This window comes from Mercenaria mercenaria, chromosome 1, assembly GCF_021730395.1.
Source record: "Mercenaria mercenaria strain notata chromosome 1, MADL_Memer_1, whole genome shotgun sequence".
Classification (NCBI taxonomy): domain Eukaryota; kingdom Metazoa; phylum Mollusca; class Bivalvia; order Venerida; family Veneridae; genus Mercenaria; species Mercenaria mercenaria.
Window position 1 is genome coordinate 45,272,920 of NC_069361.1, and position 22,300 is coordinate 45,295,219.

Sequence of the window (22,300 nt, forward strand, 5' to 3'; positions counted from 1 at the left end):
CAATGTCAAGGTCAAAGTTTATTTCGCTACACAAACCTATGCATGTGGTCCAAATTTGAAGGCTGTAGCTACAGAAATGTGAAAGTAGGTCAAGAAGATCAAGGTCAACTCATGTCAAGGTTCATCTAGCCACTCAAAACTATACATAAGGTCCAAATCTGAATGTTGTAGGTTATAACAAGAAGATTTTTAAAGTTTTCCCCTATATAAGTCTATATAATTAAACCATATGACACCTGGGGCGGGGCCATATTTGACCCTAGGGAAATAATTTGGACAATCTTGGTAGATGACTGCTAGATGATGCTACATACCAAATATCAAAGTCTTAAGCCCTGTGGTTTTGGATAAGAAGATTTTCAAAGTTTTTCCCTATATAAATCTATGTAAAATATAAAAATAAACAAAGGGCCATAACTCACTCAAAAATTGTTGAACCAGCCGATTTTCAGGGGGACACAACTAGGGTACCAATACATCATTCTGACAAAGTTTGGTCAAAATCCTCCAAGTAGTATCTGAGAAGATGCGATAACGAGAAATTGTTCACAGACAAGGACGACGGACCACGGACGCAGGGTGATTTGAATAGCCCACCATCTGATGATGGTGGGCTAATATCTGTGAAATCAATTTTGAGATAAAGTCATTATTTTCTGTCAGGAAGATTTTAATAGTTTCTACTAAATAAATATTGGTGGGTAATCACATTGTGAATTTGCAGGGTACGGGTGAAGAGATATGGTGAAACTGGATAGACAAATAATTTGAAATCGGACTGGTGGGTTTAATGGAGGTTTTTTAAAAAGTTTTCCATAAAGCAATATGAAGAAAACAAGCCCACCCCCTAGCAGCCATGTTTTCAACGAAATAGAATTATCTGATGGAATTTGAAAAAGGGTCACTTAAACATTGCTATGATATTATTTTACAGTAGGGCTAGCGGTTTGAGAGGAGAAGAATTTCAAACTTTCCTATATAGCCATATAGGTTAAACTAGCCCATTCCCTGGAGGCCACGCTTTTAAAACATTTAGAATGATCTGAAAGAATACATTAGAGTTATCCCAGGAACGCTGCTGTAATATCATTTTGAAATCAAGTCATCAGTTTCAGAGAAGATTTTCAGCTATACAGGGAAAACTAGCTCTGCCTCTGGCAGCTACCTTTACTTATAACAAAGAAAGCCAACAGCACTATCATTTATTGAAAAATATCTCAAATAAAAACATATACAAAACAATGTATTGCAGAAACCAGTCAGTAAAGGACAGTCAATAATGTGGCAGTCAATAATGGAGAGATGAAAAACTTAAAATGAAAGCCCGTGTAGTCTAAAAGGTAAGAAATAAGAAGGTAATCGAAACACAATTCCCTAGGACACTGCACATGTACTTCCTTGTGGTAAAACATTTTCTTGGCCATTGTCTTTAGATTTTATAATTTCTAGCTGTTTCTTTTTCAGTAGCCAGTCTTGTAGAGTTTTAGGTAATATACACCATTTATCTGATGTGTAGTGTTTATATACAGTCTGTAGGCACTGTCTGAAATGGGTAGAAAAATTTTTTATTTTTAAAATTAGAAGTTTCTGAATATTTAATATTCAAAACAGCTATAACAGCTATTTTGAAAACAATATAATATGATGTTCATGATAATTCTCTGGAATCAAATTTATTTGTTTTATTGTGATTAAAGTTACACCACCACAATTTAGGTCATATTGGTGACTTTCAACTTTTGATGGTGGAGACAGACCAAAGGTGCCACTCCAAGCATTTTCTATAAGCGGTGACAGCACCTTGGGTACGTGCACTGGCCTTTTGCAAGTAAACTTGATGGCTTCCTCATATGACAAGTCGAGCAGGGCTCAAGCCTGGAGGCGACGGAAAATAAATCAAAGTCAGTGATCTTAACCACTTGACCACAAAGGAACCAAATACATGTAGTTCATATCAGAAAAAAATGTCTATTTATTTTCAATCTTCAAATGTAGTGCTTTTTCATATTTGTCTGAAAGTAAAAATAAAACTAGAGTACAATGGACAACTGTGTGGCCAATGCTTATGGACGCTGACTTGATTCACTTGCCCATCACCTCTGAGATTAAGTAATCCCACACAAAATGTAGAATTCTATCATATAACGAAACCATCCAGCTGGCTTATGGAAGATGGGTGGTTCTACCCAAGTGCCCACCCATGCCTGAAATAATGCCAAGGACCTGGAGTCTTCCTCTACCATGAAAAGCTGAAAAGTTGCCACATTATGTCAGTTTAAACTAGAGCTATCACTGAAGGAGATGAATGTACCCCCCGCATGCACTGACACAGTACATTGCAATCTGACGCACACAAGACTGCATAATTATGTGGACTGTAAGTATAAAGACTATATGTATATAGTATAGTAACAAAAAACAAAGTCCCATAACTCTGCAGAATATTTACCTAAAAGAACGAAACATGCACCATGCACAAGTAGGGTTGGTACTGATCACTTGTGTGAAGTTTCATTAAATTGTGTGCAAGGGTTTGGGAGATTAGGTGCACACAAGATTGCATATGCAGATTATATGTTTATAGTATATTAACAAAAAACAAAGTCCAATAACTGTGCAGAATTTTTTTCTGAAAGAATCTAACGTGCACCATGCTCAACTACTGTTGTTACTGATCACTTGTTGTGTGAAGTTTCATTAAACTGTGTCAAGGGGATGAGGAGATTTAGTGCGCACAAGATTGTGTCTATGTATATAGTATAGTAACAAAAAACAAAGTCCCATAACTCTGCAAAATTTTTCTGAAAGAACCTAACGTGCATCATGCATAACTACTGTTGTTACTGATCACTTCTGTGAAGTTTCATTAAATTGTGTCAAGGGGATGAGGAGAGTTGGTGCGCACAAGATTGCATATGCAGACTGTATGTATATTGTATAGTAACAAAAATCAAAGTCCCGTAACTCTGCAATTTTTTTTTCTGAAAGAACCTAACATGCACCATGCACAACTACTGTTGTTACTGATCACTTGTGTGAAGTTTCATTAAATTGTATCAAGGGGATGAGGAGAGTTGGTGCACACAAGATTGTGTCTATGTATATAGTATAGTAACAAAAAACAAAGTCCCATAACTCTGCAAAAAAAATTCTACAAGAACCTAACATCAAGAACCTAACATGCATCATGCACAACTACTGTTGTTACTGATCATTTCTGTGAAGTTTCATTAAATTGTGTCAAGGGGATGAAGAGAGTTGGTGCACACAAGATTGTGTCTACGGACAGACAGACAGGCGGACGAATGGACAGACAACCTGAAACCAGTATACCCCCCTTACAACTTTGTTGCTAGGTGGGGGTGGAGGAGGGCAAAGGGGTCCGACACGTGTGGGTCACCTTAATATGGCATAATAAATAGTCCTAAGCCACTGGGGGCAAAAACATTGGTCAATAGATATATAACTGTGACCAGGGAAATTGCTCTCTATGGGCACTTTAACTACCTCACTCTACAAAACCCCCAAAATTTTTAACACGCTTCGTTGCATCCATTGTTTCTCTCTGTGAATTACAGGGCTATGCATTGCCACTCATGAAAACACACAACTTTAATCGATGCCTTAAATCATGTTCATTTTGTCGAGCTTTGTATGTCACAATAACGAATAAATTCCGATCCATTTACACGGGTTCGTACACACGGAATTCATCAGTAAAATGAATCTTAAATTCAAATTATCGGCGAGTAATTGCTACAGATCGATAAACAAACATATTTTACTAACACTCACCACTGTTGAAATATTTCTGTTTCACTTAACATAGACAAAAATCAGTTCCAAGTAAATTTCAAAACATTTTCACCAACATACTCCATTTTCCATGTCGCGTGCTATTGACAGTACCGATGATGTATAAAATGATTTGATTGGCTAAGCGCTTTAAAATCACTTGTTACATCACCCGTTCTGTCAAATAGCACGCGCCAGTAAAGATGGAGGATGGTGGGGGAAATATTTTAAAAATTTACTTGGAACTGATTTTCGTCTGTGTTAAGTGAAATATAAATATAACATTAGTGGTGAGTGTTAGTAAATATGTTTGTTTATCGGACTGTAGCAATTTTTTACCGACAACTTGCGTTCAAGAGTCATTTTACTGATGCATTCCGTGTGTACGAACGCGTGTAAATGGATCGAAATTTATTCGTTATTGTGACATACAAAGCTCGACAAAATGAACATGATTTAAGGCATGGATTAAAGTTGTGTGTTTTCATGAGTGGCAATGCATAGCCCTGTAATTCACAGAGAGAAACAATGGATGCAACGAAGCGTGTTAAAAATTTTGGGGGTTTTGTAGAGTGAGGTAGTTAAAGTGCCCATAGAGAGCAATTTCCCTGGTCACAGTTATATATCTATTGACCAATGTTTTTGCCCCCAGTGGCTTAGGACTATTTATTATGCCATATTAAGGTGACCCACACGTGTCGGACCCCTTTGGAGGAGGGGGGTACAATTAAAAGCTAACAAAACGGACTAACAAGTGTCTACACTATTCACAAATGACTCTCATTTTTAAGGCTTTACTTGACTTAATTTAATAATGACCTAAATATCTTAATAGATAATATACATTGTTTTAAGCATTATCAATATCTCTATACTGTAGTCAATATTCTAATTGAAAGGATACAAACTGCTAGAATTTCTTACCTTTGTAATCTATATGGTTGAAGCTGGAATACTAGTACTTCATTTGCATGTTTCTACAAGAAAAAACAATTGAATAAAATAAGTTTAATCACTGATAAACAGCAAATACACCTTTTCATTTAACAAATGGATACAGCTATGTTTTGCCCTAAAACTTTAAAGGGACTAACCTACACATTTGAGGCGAAAAAAAAACTTCTCTCAAAAATCCATAAAAAGTGAGTACTCTGGAAGTAACTAGTAGTACAAACTTAATGACATAAGATTTTGGCAAGATATTCTTATAAATAACCAAAAATGCAGATGGTAGGAAACCATTGGAATGCTTTTGAAATAATGCAGAAAATTTACATTCTTCTTGCATTTTTTACCAATATCTAACTTTAATTTTTATTCTAACACGATCCGATTCATTTTCCTATTAAACAAAGAAGGAAAAAAGCAGTGAATTATCATATAACAAATCACTGTTCTGACGTCACAATTATTACGTCATGGCGTCAAGTGGCATAGCGGCGCGCTGGAAAAGAAACCGATTGAAAACGGGCAAATATTTAATGCATGTCATCAAGGATGTACTTTAAAATCCTTTATAACGTGTTAGAATCGAAATAATATATCTCATTTAGTGATTTGCTCTTGAATAAATCATTGCTTGTCGTTCAGATGCGTATTATTATATCACTCGGGCTACGCCCTCGTGATATAATTCCTTCGCATCTGAACTCCAAACAATGATTTATTCAACGACAAATCACTGGATGAGATATATTATTTCTTAACCCACTTCATCATTTTTTCAGTGTCATATATATATAATAGCCGCCGGTTTCTTTTTGCCACGCCGGTATTTGGCAAATTCAGCCCATATTTATACGTGCTTTACAAAAATGAAAATTGCCTTAAATTGTTACACTAACCCACCTATTTTAAAGTTAGTATGTTTTGATATGATATCATTACTAGTTTTTTGTTAATCAGTACGAGAAAATTACATTTGCCATGGCAAAAGCGGTTTTGCCATGGCAAATCGGTCTTTTGCCATGGCAAAATGTGTTGCCATGGCAAAATAATTTTGCCATGGCAAGAAAATTCATGATTTTGCCATGGCAAAATTGCCATGGCAACTTTTTTTCATTTTTCTTAAAAAGTGATTTTAACTATTTCCAAACGAATGTATTGGTAGAAATATGTTGTTTCATATCGATAACTCAGCTTTTTTTTTTTGCCATGGCAAAAACTGGCCATGGCAATTTTGCAATGGCAAGATTCGGCCATGGCAATTTTGCCATGGCAAGGTTCTGCCATGGCAATTTTGCCATGGCAAGTTTCTGCCATGGCAAAATTTTACCATGGTAAGTTTGCCATGGCAAGATTTTGCCATGGCAATTAATTTATTTTCTCAAATATTTTAAAGGAAGTATGATAATTTTAGTGATTATGAAATACAATACTGACAGGAACAGAGAAGATTTTAGATTTCTTGTCTTGGCACATTTAAATCAGCAAGCACAGAATCTTGCTACATAGGTTGTTTCACCATTACTGGGATAAATGCTGATTGATTTTCAGTGACAAGAAGTAGTTTTTTACTTCCTTGTTCATATGATCATATGACATATATTTTTTCTGTTTAGAACAATACATATATTTCTCGAATTACATATATAAAAAGTAAGTTTCTTTCGTTTAATATGAAATACGATATTAATTATTATCACAGTATCTTAATCTTTGATGTTATATGTGACTCGAAGATTTTTTTAGGCTTGGAAAATCTAAGCCGCGCAAGAAAAGAAAAGAAATCCGAATAAAAAGGTTTAGCGCTTTAAAGTTTTCTGTCAATCTTTATCTAAATTTAATTGCGAACATTGAGGTACTTAAGCTTTCTGGAAATGATTGTGAATACATCAATTTATAATAACGAAAAAAAATCAGATAGTTTTGTGCAACATATGCTATGTTACTAAATGAGCATTTTGCAATACCCGTAGAAAGTCACCAACCGGCTTATAATGTCGTTCTTGTCACCGTCAGTGACCCCGCATTATTATTACGTCACTGTCGTACATTTAATTCAGGGATACCTATCGATGGCAGATAGCTAGCATTTGTTTGGAAGTTTAACGTGTCAGGCAAGCGAATTTTAAGTGCATCGGTGCAATTTTAGTTGTATTTATATGAAATTATTATTAAATGACAATACTTAAACACAGAGACTATTTTTACGGAGAGATAGAGCTCTTAAATTGTTGTTTATGAATGGCAAGGGAAACCTCTAGTTTACAAATCGAGCTATGTCCTACACGTTCTGCTGGGAATCATTAGTATTTAAGTTGGTTTTTAGGCATGACCAAGTTATTATTATTATTATCATCATTATTATTATCATCATCATCATCATCATGTTCATCATCATCATCATCATGATAAACACGTTCAACGGCGCTTCACTTAAGAAACGCAGCCACACATGGCGAGAAATTTGAGATATTATACTTTTGAGTTGAGCAAGTTATTAAAGATTTCTGTCTACATTTTTCAAGATATTCTCTAAATATTTGCTTGCTCCATGTGATTTTCTTTAACATTTCTTTGTTTAGTATGGAAATAAATCGGGGCGTGTTAGAATGTGCTATATAACGGATGTGAAGGTCATGTAATGACCATATTTATTTTTACAAGTCAATTTATAGAATAGAAATATGTATTTTCCACAAAGCAGCGGTCCCACATCTACATGATTTCTCACTGAGGAACTGACGTATCCTGCATTTAACATACGGCCCAAAACATACGCTAACTTACTTTAGCACTTTTTACTTTCGCACTAGCGTTAAGTGTCGCAAGTACAGTTAAACGTCGCAAGAATGAAATTAAATGTTGCATCCACCGTTAGCAAACGTTTTGCCGCAAAATCATCTGCCACTAGAAGTTGCACTTTTGACATTAAATGTTGCAAGAATTTGTACACAGATATATATCGTAATATGAACTTTTAATGTCGACAATGCCTACTGAAAACTAAGACATGTATTTATAATCAATTATGTAATAGGCTTGGATCTTCAATAGTAAAATAATGTGCTATTAGCTTTAAGCCCAATGGAAGTTATACATTCTATTACATGTATACTTTCTGAAGACAGCAGTCTTAACATGTATAATCATCTAAATTTTACTTCCTTGTACATATTGAAAGACGAGGACCTTGCTCACCTTGCCTTTATAGTTGGCTGTTTTGATAGAGGGTCACGCAAGAAAAAGGTGAAATTATTTTGAAATAGGGAGAGTGTTTGTGACAGGGAGCTGTTAAAGTTTCCACTTAAATGATACGGGATGGTAATGTCGTGCATTTGAGGCGTGTGGTAGGGATGGGGTAAAGGTGGGGAAAGGAATGAATGAATAATGATAATATTGTTATTATTAATAATGATACAGGAATCTAAAATATAATAAAGAAGTAATTTTAAAGGAAACAGAAATTGATTTGTGGGGTGAGTGTAGATGACTAAGGGATCAATTTGGAAAGGTAGAATGATAATGTGATACTAGGAGGTAATGCCAAGAAACTAAAGATATGCAAAATATCAAGGCACCCTGCTCGGTATTTGAAATAGTGCAATGAGGACAACACATGATCTTCAGCTGGATAGTCGCCTTATGACATTTACTAAAATTTCAACACAGAATTAGAACCCATGATCACTTGGCAGGAAATCATTCGTTTTCCACAGCTTCACTGGTACACAGAAATACTTCATGGACAGATTAAAGTCTCATTTGTGCAAAGGCACAGACGTTTTCAAGATCGGTGCAGTTTACACTTCTTGCATATCAATCAGTTTGCCATTGGTTGTCTATCAACATATTCGAGTGTGATCCCTCGGTGGCAAGGTCTTTCTATAACGCATATATCATACATTTTCAGTAGATATAAGGTGTAAAGTGATCGAGACGTGATTTCGTGCGTTCGAATTAACATGTCGAGTGCTGGAGTTAAAATGTCATGCTCTCATGATGGGATGTTGTGCGATTGAACTAAGATGTCTTGCGCTCAAAATATAATGTCATACTGTCGAGATACATGTCGACACTCGTATATAAATATCATACAGCAGCGTGCGTGAAATTGAATTTGTCAACCCGAGGGCAGAATGTCAACCGAGGCGAATGCCGCGTGGTGACATTCTGTTCCGAGGTTGACAATACCAGTGTCACATACGCTGCCATATAGTATTTGTTTTATTATACCGAACAAACTTTTGTACAAGATGTTTTAAAATGTTTTTAATTAATTTAATTTAACAGTTTTATCTTTAGCGCGGTTATTGCCTGTGTACACACTAAATAGTGACGTCACTACTATAATTATGTGTACAAGGGAGGCAATCATTTGGCTAACACTGCGAAAAATATGTGCAGATACGGGAGTATACGGTCCCGTATATGTCTAATATACGGATATCATATAAAAGGTATCTTTCCTGAAAGTATGATCAAAACCTACGCCTTAAACATACTTTTGGACCTTGACAATCCCAAACTTTGAATGCTGACATAAACTGTTGAAACGTATTTATGCTAAGTATGAATGAACGGATACATGTAGAGATAGTACCTAAGTTTTTCAAATCATAGGTTTGAAGTTAAAAAGCTTTGAAATGAAGAGAAATGTCCATATTTTTCTCAAAAACAGAAATATAGACAATATTTTAACCAGAAGTGCGGAGTTATGAGCATTTAATATTTTCATGATAACGAAAATTTTGTGATCAAGGAAATGTAACTCTTTTTGAACACGGAGAGCATAAACATCAAAGGGACATAATATAGTCAATATTTTCTAATTGGGTGCATTTGATTTAACATTCAACTTTGATCTAGATTGCTAAATACTGATCCATGATACTGTGTGCTAAATATTTAGAACATCTGGAGCAGTCTATTAACAGCAAAACTATGCTTTAGCAGAATCTAAATAGAGTTAAGCTCTAACTGGGACTCGAACCCAGGACCTCTCACCCCTAAGGCAGACACTCTACCACTTCCCTATAACAGCAGTAGCTGTTAGCTATGCAGTTTAATTGCTGGATTACATTGCGTGAACTGGAACAATAATCGGTAAACTCCGGATTATCGGCGTATTCACTTTGTTACCTAACGGCAATTTTTGTGTAAAGAAAAAGTATAATCTAATGCTGCCAACGTCATAATTGGTCAAATCTGCCCAAATTTCTCTGACGTGTTGTTCAGAGTATGAACTTACTAACTGGCAGTACCAGTGAAATATTACTTACACTGAATCTTTTATATTTGCCCTTTTTGCAGCTGCCGAACGGCAAAGACGATGAGATTTGTCCAAATATAAGTAATTATTTTACCAGTTTTGAGAGGATTTCCATTGACGGGAAATTACAGTTACAAACTAAATACCTTTCTGCAACACATGGAGTCATTAGCAGTCACTGTCAATCAGTATTATGACTGAGATCGACTGTCATTCATTCATTTCAAAGTTTCATAGACAGAGTCCGTTGTTTACATTTTTATCGTAACCGGTGCACTTGTAAAAATCACTTTAGTTTGAAAAATCAAAGTATGCGAAGAGCTATGGTACGGTCTCTAATACATGTGAGAAAAACATGAATGTCCAATTAAAGAATACGGGATTCCCGTATATGGAATGTTCCATATACGGGAAAAATTTTTCCGTAAACCCCCGAAAATTGGGAATATAGGGAATGCGTACATTCCCGTTTTCGGAACCTTTTTACCGCGGTAAACGATGGGGTTTTATAAAGCATTTTTCCCGTACAAAAAATTTTCTTCCGTAAAGGGTTTTAGGAGATACACCAAAACACAAAAAATATTTTATAAACGAATAACATCGTTCCCAAAAAATTTTTACTTAACCTTTACATGTTCGCCGTATGCCCCGTACTGAAAATTTTTCCCTAAAAAAGTTGCCCCCCCTTTGAAAAAAATGCCATTTGTAAAAAAAATTAAAAATAAACAATTCCCTGAAAACTGTTTTCATTTAATTATAAAAAATTTTTCAACACTCGAAATGCGATTGCAAATGAATCAAAACAAACAGGGGTGAAACCAGTTTTTTTAAAAATGGTGAGTTTTTAAAAGGCGTTTTGACTCCCCGGGAAAGGGGGTCCCATTTAGGCAGCCCCTTTTTGGGAAATTAAATTTTTTAAAATTATAAACTGACACATTTTTTTGTTTTTTTTTGAAATGATTGTGTATTTTTACTTATATTACCAAACCCAAAAAAAGGGGGTCCAGAATACTGATAAAAGCTTTAAAATTTCCCGAAAAAAAAAACTGTTTAAAAAAAAACGGGCCCACTTCCAGAGGGGCCCAAGCGTTTTAAAAAACTCCCCTTTTTTAAAGGGAACTGTTTCACACTTTTTTTTGATGAAATTTTTTAATAGCGTGCGAGTTTTTAAAAATTTCACAAAAACTAGGGGGAAAACACATTTTTTAAACCGATTGTTTATTTTTTTTTTCCCTTTAAACCAAAGGGCTTTCCCATTTTCAAAGGGGGAAAACTTTTCATTTTTTTTTCAGTACGGGACAGTCGGCGAACATGTACTGGTCGGGGGTAAAATATTGGTAACGATGTTTTTTCGTTTATAAAAATTTCTGTTTTTTTTGTGATATACTCCTCCCCCTTTAAAGTATTTTCGAAAAAAATTTCCCTTTATAAAAGTTTAAATCGTTTTTCCCCGTTTTTTTGGGCACATTTGCGCGAAAATTTCGGGGGGCCAAATGGGCATTCATTGTGAAATGAATTTTACAAAAAAAGTACATTTTTCCCATGCTAGTTTTTGCATGATTTCGAGTTTTTTAACTTGAAAATAGAGTCTTTTTTCTGCGGACCGCTTTCTGAAATGCGGCGAAATGGGGGTTCCTACTTCAGTTGATTTTGCTTTTTCACTGCATACAAACGGGGTATTAAAACCACCCCTTTTTTTTTTCCTTTTTCCTCGAAACCATGTATGGAATTTTGGGGGAAAAAATTAAGGTTTACGTCAGGGGAAGCAAATCTAAAACTGAAACAAAATTGTTTTTGAAGTAGCTGTTTTTTATATTAAAAAGGGAGCAATTTCTTTTTTTGGGTATATCCAGAAACCCGTTAATTGCCCTTATATGAGATTCAAAATTCAGTGGGGGCCCCAAACCTAACATCACTTTCGCTTGGGTCACTTGTTTTTAAAAAATAAAAATTTTTTCGATAGTCAAAATACCCTTTTTCCGGGAAAATGGATTTTATAATTTAGAAAAAAAATTGGGAAATAATAAAAGATTTCAATCTCGAAATGAACTTTAAGATGCCATCAAAGAAAAATGTCCGCGCCGGGGTAAAATCCCCAGCCCCTCGAGATAAAAGTCATCCCCCTTGGGGTTCAGTTTAAAAGGGGGCTGGAGATGTAAAACGCATGAGATACTTTTTCCCCTTTTAAACCGGAGAGTTATAAGGGGCCTAAAACGATAAACTTATTTTTCACAACTGGAAGCCCTTGCACCCAACCTAAAATTTGGTATAATGATTTTAAAACCGCCCCAAGAAATTTTTAACTATGCAAAGGGGGCGGATTTTTTAAAAATTTTAAGGGGCATGCCTCTTTACGTGTGGCAAAAGAACTCTAAAACCCAAAAGGGAAAACCTACAAAAAATTTATCATCATATTACGAATTTTTTTTTGTCATTAAAAAGAAAATTTTCCCTTCAAGAAATTTTATCAAACATATCCCTTTAAATTAAAAGGGATATGTGTTTAATTAAACATATCTTACTTGAAAAGTCGTTTTTATTTTTAAATTTTCCCCAGAAAAGAACGAGCAAGGGCCATTTTTTTTCCACAAAATCAACAAATATAAAACTTTTCCTTACTTTTAAAAGTTCATTTTTTTTTTCAAAATTATCTTTTTTTAAAACCACAACATTAAATAGTTTTATATACTTTTTTTCCGCCTTAAATTCCCAAGTCGGGGCTCTAGGGCACTGAGGCTGCTATTTTAATGATATCCCGGATAAAATATCACGGGCGGGGGCGTTTTTTTGAATAAAAAAAAAACATTTCACGTGAAATTTTGGTATCAAAAATCTTTAAAAAAAATAGGGAAATTGCTAAAATTTTTGGGAATTTTTAAAGGGAATTTTCCCTTTTTTAAAAGGATAAAGTTTAGTTAAAAAAAATTCAAAATTTCCCGTAAATATGAATAAACCCCTAAAAGGCCTAACTACACACTGAGGAAAAAAGCCGGGAAAAAAAAATTCTTTTTTTTATGTTTTCATGCGGATCTTTTTCCAATCAAAATTCCCGGGCGCAAAGAAGTCATTACCGTGATTTAGAATAATTGTGAAAACTTGAATTCCCGCAAAAAAAATAAAAACAATAAAGAATGTAAGTGAACAACACCCCTCCCCCCCGCTACCCGCTCCCTTTCAAATCAAATTTTTTAACCTTTCATTTCCCAAATTGGGGGGCCCACTTTGATAATGCAAATTAAAAACTTTAAAATTTCGAAAAACCAACCAAAAAAAAAAATTATTTTTTTTAAGATGTTTTAATTTTTATTTTGAATACTAAATTTAATTTGACCCCCATTGGAGTATTTTAATGGATATAAAACCATGGGCTAAACTCTTTTAACTTAACATTTTATTTCAAGTTCGACATTTAACTACATATGTATTGTAACTGCGACACTTTGTAATTTTGGGGTGAAAATCCGTTGGGAAGTAAAAAACCAGGGACTTTTCCGTGCGGAAAAGTAGGGAAAATACAGCTTTTATCCTAAATTAAAATACAGAGGGGACGAACAGATGTTGTCTTTTTTTTATAAGTTTTCAGTTTTTTGGGAAAACTTTCAAATCAAAACAATTTTTTAAAATCTGCAGTTTTACCCCATAAAAAAATTTTTTAAATAAGCCCTAAATTTTTTCCATAAAAAAAATTTTTTTAATAAGCATTTTTTCCTCATTTTAAAACGGCTAATATTTTAAGCCAAAAATGGCAAATTTCACAAATGTTCCCGACGGCCCGTTCCGCGGAGAAAAGAAAATTTTTTTTCAAATTCGATTAGACAATTTTTTTAAAGACTTATTAAAAAAATTTGGTAAGTTTGAAAACCTTTTTTTTAACCCGTTTTTTAAAACAATAAAATAAAATTTAAAATTTTTTTTTTTTTTTTTTTTTTTCAAAACAGATTGCATATAAGTCCCTATAGAAATCGGGCAGATCGTAAGAGGGCCCAAAACTTCCCTAAGCATTTATTTCCATAGAAAAATTGATTTTTTCCCAAATTTGGTTGTTTTAAAGATTTAAATTTTGATGAAAAAATTCCTTTTTTTTTGGGAAAAAAAGGTGTATTTTCGTGCATTTTTTCTTTTTTACTTCATGGAAAACCCATTTCGACTAGAACGAACCCTTGGGGTTGCGTTGGAGAATTCGCTATATTTTTTTAAAATATTCCATATAGTTCAAACAAATGAAAGGTAACTTTTAAAAAAAACCCTTAAAATACTGAAAATAAAAAAGGAACTTATTAACAACATTTTACCTAAATTCCCCTCGAAAAGTGAAAATTTCCTGTCGATGTCTTCCCCCGGTTAAATTTGCTTTAATTGCGCATCTAATACGCACAAAAGGTTTTGCGTGAGTTTTCTAAAAAAAAGCAATTTTGGGTTGCTTGAAATTTAGATGTTTAAAATTTTAAGAAAAGCCCTTTAAAATTTTTTGGGAAGAGGATGCTTTAAAAAATAAAGAAATGGGAACAGATAAAATAAAAAGAAAATTTTTAAATTTTCTGCGCAATGACTCCCTTCCCGGAAAATGGAAATTTTTTTAAGTAAAGGAAGCAACTCCTGCTTGCAGTTTGGCGTTTTTTTTAAAAAGCCCTGTCCCACCCCCAAAAAAATCTTATCCAAAACTTATTATTTTTTTACGGGTAACGGGAAGAGTTTGGTATTTTGGGGTTAAAAAGCTAAAATTTTTTCCTTTTCCACCCTTTTTACATACACACCCAAATTTAAGCTTGATTTTTTTTTTTAAAAATCATAAAAACCCAAAATTTAAACTTTAAAATCTTCAATTTTGATTCCCTTTTTCCCCGTTTTTCCCGCATTGAATGCGTGTGTCGTGGTTAATTTTTGGTGTCGTTGACATTTCGTGTGTCCAGGGTTTTAATGCCGGGTCGCGTTTTCGGGGAAAACCACACATTCAAATTTTTAAAATATCGTGTGTTTTTGTACTTTGGGTCGACCGCACTTTAAATGTCATCTTTCTTTCCCGGTCCCCGCTTTTATTGTCGGGTGTTGCCCCAAAAAAATTTACTTCGACATGGGGAAAATTTCCCAAACATTTGCGCAATATAAGTCGAGTGTGCAATTTTACTGAAAACATTTTTTCCCAAACCCTACGCGAAAATGAGAGATTAAAATTTTAAAAAAACCTTTCTTGGGCCCCGTTGTACATTGTTGCCCCGGTCGCGTTGAAAATTTTCGGGGGTTTTTTTTTCGTGTGTCGCGTTGTTTTGTAGTGTGTCGCCCTTTGATGGGGCCCATTAACCTTTATTCCGAAAATACAGCGATAAACTTATATAATTTTGCATGGCGGGTTAGCATTTTGGAAAAAACCCTTTCCCCTGCCTTGATTATAAATTTCGAATTTAGGGTTTTAACCGTAATTTATATAATATCCTCCAAAATATTAAAATTACACATATAAATAAAATTTCAGCCCAATAGGAATCCCCCAATATCCAAGCAAACACAAATAAAAAAATTAAACAAAATAACTGACCCGGGCTACAAAATTCTCCGAAAGTACAAATACAAATTGCAACTTTTAATCGAGAAATTAAAATCTTGTTTTTTTTTAAAATTTTTATTTTAAAAATTAAATTTGACGGGGAAAAATTTCCACATTTCCGATCAAATTTATACTTCATTTTGAGTGAAAACCCCTTTTTATCACTACGTTATCCAGTTAACCGTTGAAGATAATGTCAAATTAAAAACCCTCTTTACTGAAAAATTACGGGTAAACCCGTTTTCCCCCCAAAAATAAATACTAAAAGGGAGAAATCTTTTAAAATTTGTGAAATATGTTCATAAAAAGGTAAGTGTAAAAGCAAAATTTTTTAACATCCCCTTACAGTTTTTTAAAATCTTTTTTGGTTTGATTTCAACCCGGTTTAAAACTTTCGTGGAAGACACATTTTCCCATTTTCATGGGTTAACTAACATACTATTTTTTTTTTATAAAAACGGTACAAATATTACGTAAACTTAAAAAAAAAGACGGAAAAAAAAAGGGCTAAGATCAATAAATGCATGAAAATACTTACCACAATAGCTATACTTATGATTGACCCTTTTATATCATCCCCAACCCCCCTGTTTATAAGGTTTCAAAATTTCAGCCAATCAGGTTCAAAAGACCAAAAGTAATTCACCCCCCCTCTGGGCTGTCAAAAACGGGTTTAAAAAATTAACCCTTATATTTCGCAGAAGTAAAAAGGAAAATTAAGTCGTTATTGCTATTGTCGTACTCAGAAAAGTTTTTTTATTTAAAATTTAGTTACCAATCAATTTATGTTATGGATAATCGAAAATGAAATGAAATTTATTTAACTTGTCAACTATCATTCAAATACACAACATAAAAACTTTTTTTTTTATATTTTAACAAAATTTTTAAAAGGATTCCGGGTTGGGGGAAAGTTTTTTTTGGGACCTGAACATAAAAAAAATTTATCCCCCAAATAGGTATAAAAATTTTTATAAATGGATGCTGGGGTGTAGATATTTTGTAAATAAATACAAACCTGTATTTAAAAAAATAAAGGTTTCCTAACCATAAATTGGGTCTATGAAAGATTTGCCCAAGAATTTAAATTTTTCCCTTCCCAAAATAAAAGTTTTAATGAGAGCTAAAGATTACAGAAATAAAGAAAAACAATAAAAATAAGAATGTAAACAATGAAATCCTCTTTTGTCGGTTAGTGAAAAAAAATTACACATTATTTTTTTTAAAAACTTTTACCTTTAAATTACACTATTCGGGATTAAAATTTGGGACTAAAAAAATATAAACGTACAAATAATAAATAAATATCCCAACTTTAAAGGGCGAAAAGTTTTTTAAAATACCTACAAAAGAACATAGGGGGGGGAGGGCGCTCCATCGTCAAAAAAAATGGCAATGAATTTTTAAAAAATTTTATAGATGCCAAACCCAGGATTTCAATTTTTTCAAATTTTTACAAATTAGTGACTTCATGGTTATAAGCTCATTTTTAAAGATAAAAGATCCCCTTTGACTTTAAATTTAAAAAAGTATAAATTTAACCAAAAGGGGTTGTAACTGTTTTTTAATTCTTTTTAATATGAGTAGGCACCGCCTGCTTTCCTATGTCAATAAAAAAAACGCTGGGGACAGGGGTTCGACCTTTATCACTTCTTTTTTTTCTTTATTTTTTAATTATTTTTAAATTTTTATTTTTAAATTTTGTCTTTTCTCTGATACAAAAAGGTAAATTCCGTAAAGGGTTTAAAGGGAATCTTTTGTGAAAAAAAATTTTTCATTTAAATGAAGACAGCCAAAATGCAAGCGAATCACTGCAATTTTTTAAGGGGGTTCAAAAAATAGCAATTCTTTTCACAAAAACTTTTACCCCTCTAAATTAACCAAATTAAATTACAATACACAGAATGGAACAGAGATAACCCCTCGCTTTTCCCAATGCCATCCCAAGCGCCTCAGGTCAAAAATACCCCGCCGCGATCACAGCTTTAAACTTTTTTTGGGGTCCCCTTTTAACGGAAAATTAGTGAAAGGGGAGCTTAGGGTTTATGCGGTTTTTTGTCTCAAAAACATTTCTGAACAGCATTAAATTTTGGGGGACTTTTACCCAGCCCTTTTTTTGATGTTATGTAAAATTTTATGAAAAACTTTTACACAAAATTTTGAATTCTTACACTTTACAAAGACTAAAAAGGGGGAGGAGGGCGCCTTAACAAAGCGGGTTTTTTGGGTCCAAAAGTCACAATCCTAAAATCAACAAGATTTTTTAAAAACCCGGGGAGAATTAAGTGTTTAATTTTGCTTTTTTTTTTAAAAAAAAAAAAAAAAAAAAAAAAAAAAAATGTAAAATTTTATTTATGTGCGTCATCATTTTTATTTTTCCCTTGTTTTTCATACCTAAAATTTTGTCTTTAACATGGGTTTTCCCGGAGGGAAACTTTTTTCTAGAAATTTTTCCCCCGCATAAAAGCGGTTTTTATTTTTAATTACCCAATTTTTTTTTTTTTTCCTTTTTTCAGGATTGCTTAACAAAAAATAATTATTACACCTTCCAAATACATATAAACCCCCTTTTAAAGATTTTTTTTGCATTTGACTTGCTATTTTTTAAATAATTATTTTACAAAAATAAAAAAAAAGACCTGAAGTAAAACAAAAAAACTACTTTAACTGCAGTGAAGAAAACGCTTTCTAAAATGTTAGTAGTAAAAAACTTTTTGGCACTCTGCTCTTTTGAACCTCGGGTAATAGTTTTTACTGTTAGCCCGCCATCCCATTCAATCGGTAGAAAACCGGGGGTTCGGTAACCCGACCTCTAAACCCTGACCCTAGATGCCCGGGGGTTTCTTGCCCCTCCAACAACCCGTGCGGGCAGGCTAGAGGCCCTATTAACCCTTTAAAAAACCCGAAACCTTTTTTTTATTAAAAAGAGAATAAAATCTTTAAAAGTAAAAATAAAATTAAAATTTTAGTAGGGACCTATGGTGGCATAAAACCCGCCCAAACCCGGGAGAAACCCTGCACAGAAAGACCCACCATAGGAAATCCGGGAGCGATGGTGATCCGGAAACAAAAAAACTCTACACACAATGGTAAAAAAACAACAGGAAAACGGAAAATTTTTAAGAAAATTTTTTACCCGAACTTAGGCGAGGGGTAAAACAGGTTTCCCGGGGTGAAAAACATTTATTAATACAAGATTACCCTTAAAATTTTTTCAGTATCTTTTAAAGAACACATACGCTAGTTTGGCAAAATCATTTTTATAAAAAAAAAACCCTTTTAAAATAAGAAAAAATCACAGAGAAACGGACTTTTCTTTTGGGAAAAATTCCCAAACGAAAAATTTCAAAACTGGGGCGATCGTAAATGTCTTTTTTTATACAATATTTTAAAGAAATTTAATACTTTTATAATCATTAAAAAAGATTTTTGGGTTTAAATAAAGTGAAAAAAACCAGATTGAAAACATTAAAAAAATGCCAAAATCCCGCATTTTAAAAACTTATCGCATGGGTGGGGCAAATTTCCTTTGATCTTTGCAGCTTTTTATACTTATAACACAAAACTATTACACAAAACGTGCAAAAATCTTACAAAACTTTTGGGCGATATAAAACAACAGGGAAATCTCTAGGATTTCATAAAAAAAAAAAAGTTTCCGATATATATCACAAAATAAAACTGTTCCGATATATATCGGAACACTTTTTCTCCCGTTTTAGGTCCTAACAAGGGAGTATAATTTTTTCCTTTTAAAGAAAAGAGATTTTAGCTCCAAAATTTTCAGTTCACAGAGAAAGAATTGTCACAAACCCCCTACATTTAATAAAGAAAAAAAAAAATAAAAATAGAATATTTCAAAAAATTGAAAATTATTTTGCCAAAAATTCCCGAAAAAACATAAATATATGAAATTCTGAGATTTCTCAAAGTTTTTTTTTTTCTTTGATTTTTTTTACAAAAAAAAACAACAATTTTACAATATGTCTGGCCAATGAAAAAGCAAAGATTTTTAAAACCCCAAGGCCCGAAATTTGTTTTGGGGAATTTTATTTTGGGGGAAAACCTTTTCTAAAACAGAAGTTTTAGTGTTTTTAGTCAGCGAGGCGCAGAAAGGGGAAACAAAATAGTAAAAAAAATAATAATCAAATTTTAAATGAAAAAAATATAAAATTTTAATGAAAACCCATGCGATTTAAAAAAGTTTTTAAAAAAGGGAATGGGCCCTGGTTTTTCCAGGATATTTAAAACCCCGAGCTAGGGGTACCCGAGGGGATTTTTTCTTTCACATAAACTGTCTCGGCCCCCGGCCCCAAACCGGGCCCCGACCCAATTCAAGAAAAATACCCCGTGTAAACCCCCAGCCCCGATATTTCCTGGTAAACACAAACTCACACATCTATAACTAAATTTCATTTGAGTAAAACGGGAGCGGGTTTTAGTCCCCTCAAAAATTTACGAGAATATAGAATAAACAATTTATCGAATTTAAACGATATGACACAAATTTTGCATAGGGGGGGGCGTTAATCTTTAAATAACCGTAAATGTCCCAAAAATCGGGCGAAAAAAAAAATTTTATGTTTTAAAATGGGTTTTTTTAAAATTTTTTAAAATTTTTAAAGTTTTCTGGTTTTAAAAAAAATAAAGAAGTAAGTGTATATTAGTTTATTTACGGGGGCAGTTTTTTTCCCTTTGGCGTATCAGAGTGTAAGTAGGGAAACGCGCTCTTAACCCCCCGATGACTAAATTTAAAAAAAAATTTTTAAAAATAAATCTCATAATTTAAAATTTAAATTTTTGGCAATTTAGAAAATAATTTAGGCGAGGGGTGTGGGGTATAACCTTTTTAAACATTACAATAAAATAAATAACAACAAAAAACCCAAAAAAATTTTTCCCGAAATGTTTTTAAAATTAAAAACCGGGGGTTTGAATTTTTAAGGGCCCCCCTTTTAATTATATAATATAAACTTAATTCTTTGGAATCAATCCCCGGGCGCCGACCTGTATCGGCAACGGGGCTCAAAATTTTAAATTTCGCTGGGCCCCACATTGAATTTGTTTTGACTGGAAACCTCATAACCCACGCAGCGCAGCGAAAAAAAATAAAAATGAATAAAAACCCCAAAAAAAAGTAATTCCCAAAAAGCAGACTTTTTACAGGAGAGTAAAAAAATTTTTTATACTTTCCCATTATTTTTAATGGGTTTAGTCACAGGAAACAGATTTTATTTAAAATTCTTTTTAACCCCGGGGGAAAAATACAAACCCCATGTTAAAAATAAAATAATACACTCCCCCCTTTCAAATTTCTTACCGGGAACTCGCCTGTCCTGTACGAGTTACCGGGGGCCTACCCCTTCCATTCATAAGCATATAATTTTTTATGATTCTTTATAAAATTTCTAAACAAAAATTTGTCTAGTGTTTTTTTTTTCTGATGCCGTGCCCAAAAAAACACGTGCAACCTCAAACCTAATTTTTTACCACTGGGCCCTTTAAATCATTCGGGCAAAGGGGTTAATAATATATTTGTGTGTATATTTTTTTTCTTATCCCCGCCTCCTACAATGAAAAAGGCGTCACGTACGCAGAAAAAAGCCCTGAAGAGCATTCCTTAATTAATAATTTTTCTTCAAAATTTCATATCGATAAGGGAAAAGACTTTAAATCGAATCTTAGGAGAAATTTAAGAGATATTAAATGTAAATAGTACACAAAATCATAACCCAAAAAAAAGGGCGATTTTTTAATAAATTACCGTAAAATTTCATACAGGCATTCGTAAAAAGAATTTTGTTTTATTTAGAAAAAGTATTTAAACCGCTGCGAACCCTTAAATTTCCCACTTTCGGTCAGATAATGCAAAAAAACAGAAGAAAAAAAAAATAATAAAAAAATGGCACAGTTTTTAAAAAAAGGGCCAACCCAAATTAGAAACGGGCTAAGAATACCCAATATATATAGAATGGGACATTTTTAACGATACAACATAATCGCGCCATGAGAAAACCAAATTAGTGCATTTTCCAAATTTAAAATAACACGGTCTATCGGAAAAAAATAAAGTTTTCCCGTAAAATAAAGAAGGAAAAAAAAAAAAAAAATTAAATAAAAAAAGTTCTATTTTTGGGAAAACAAAAATTTAATACACCACAAATTAAAAATTTAATTTTTTTCCGGGTATTATGAATATTTTAAAAAAAAAAAAAAATTTTGGGTTGGTTTCCCTTTTTGACTTTTAAAAAAGACCCACTTTAGTTCATATTACTCTGTAGGGAAAAGGGTAAAAAACCGACTTTTTTAAATATAACAATAAAATGAGATATTTTCCGAAAAAATCAAAAAAACGATTTTCCCCCCAAAAAGGGAAAAAGTTATTCAAATTTTTGTTCTGGTTTTAATTTTTTTTTAAATTTTTTAATGGTTTGTTTGGTCCCTTTTTTTATTTTAGTGTGTAAAGTAACATTTCTTAAAAAATTTCCCGGCCCTTTTTCCGCCTTTTTCCGTAATTAATTTCCGGGAAACTGTTACGGAAAAAATTGTCCCTCTGCGGGCTACTTGTCGGGGTAATTTAATTTTAGACAGCTTCACATTGAAAAAAAAAAACTGAGATTTTAATTAGACAGATTAAAACAAATTAAATTTAAAACTCAAAACGGGCCCAAAAACCCAGATCCGCTGTCGTTTGAAAAACGCATAGATGATTTTGTATTCCAAATTCCCCATTTTATATAAAAAATGCT

At 33.2% G+C, this 22,300-nt stretch overlaps 1 protein-coding gene across 2 annotated transcripts in view; it reads right to left on the minus strand.

Annotated features, from left to right (window-relative positions):
* Positions 1 to 1,188: 1,188 nt before the first annotated feature.
* The window catches only part of LOC123523022 (kelch domain-containing protein 2-like), a 76,768-nt gene continuing 55,656 nt past the window's right edge, over positions 1,189 to 22,300 (minus strand). For both annotated transcript variants that reach the window (XM_053546202.1, XM_053546198.1), the window contains exons 9-10: positions 4,720 to 4,772; positions 1,189 to 1,543 (exon numbers count right to left, since the gene is read on the minus strand). In XM_053546202.1, the coding sequence (XP_053402177.1) occupies positions 1,375 to 1,543; positions 4,720 to 4,772 (222 nt within the window). In that variant the 3' untranslated portion in view covers positions 1,189 to 1,374. The remainder of the gene's footprint in view (positions 1,544 to 4,719; positions 4,773 to 22,300) is intronic.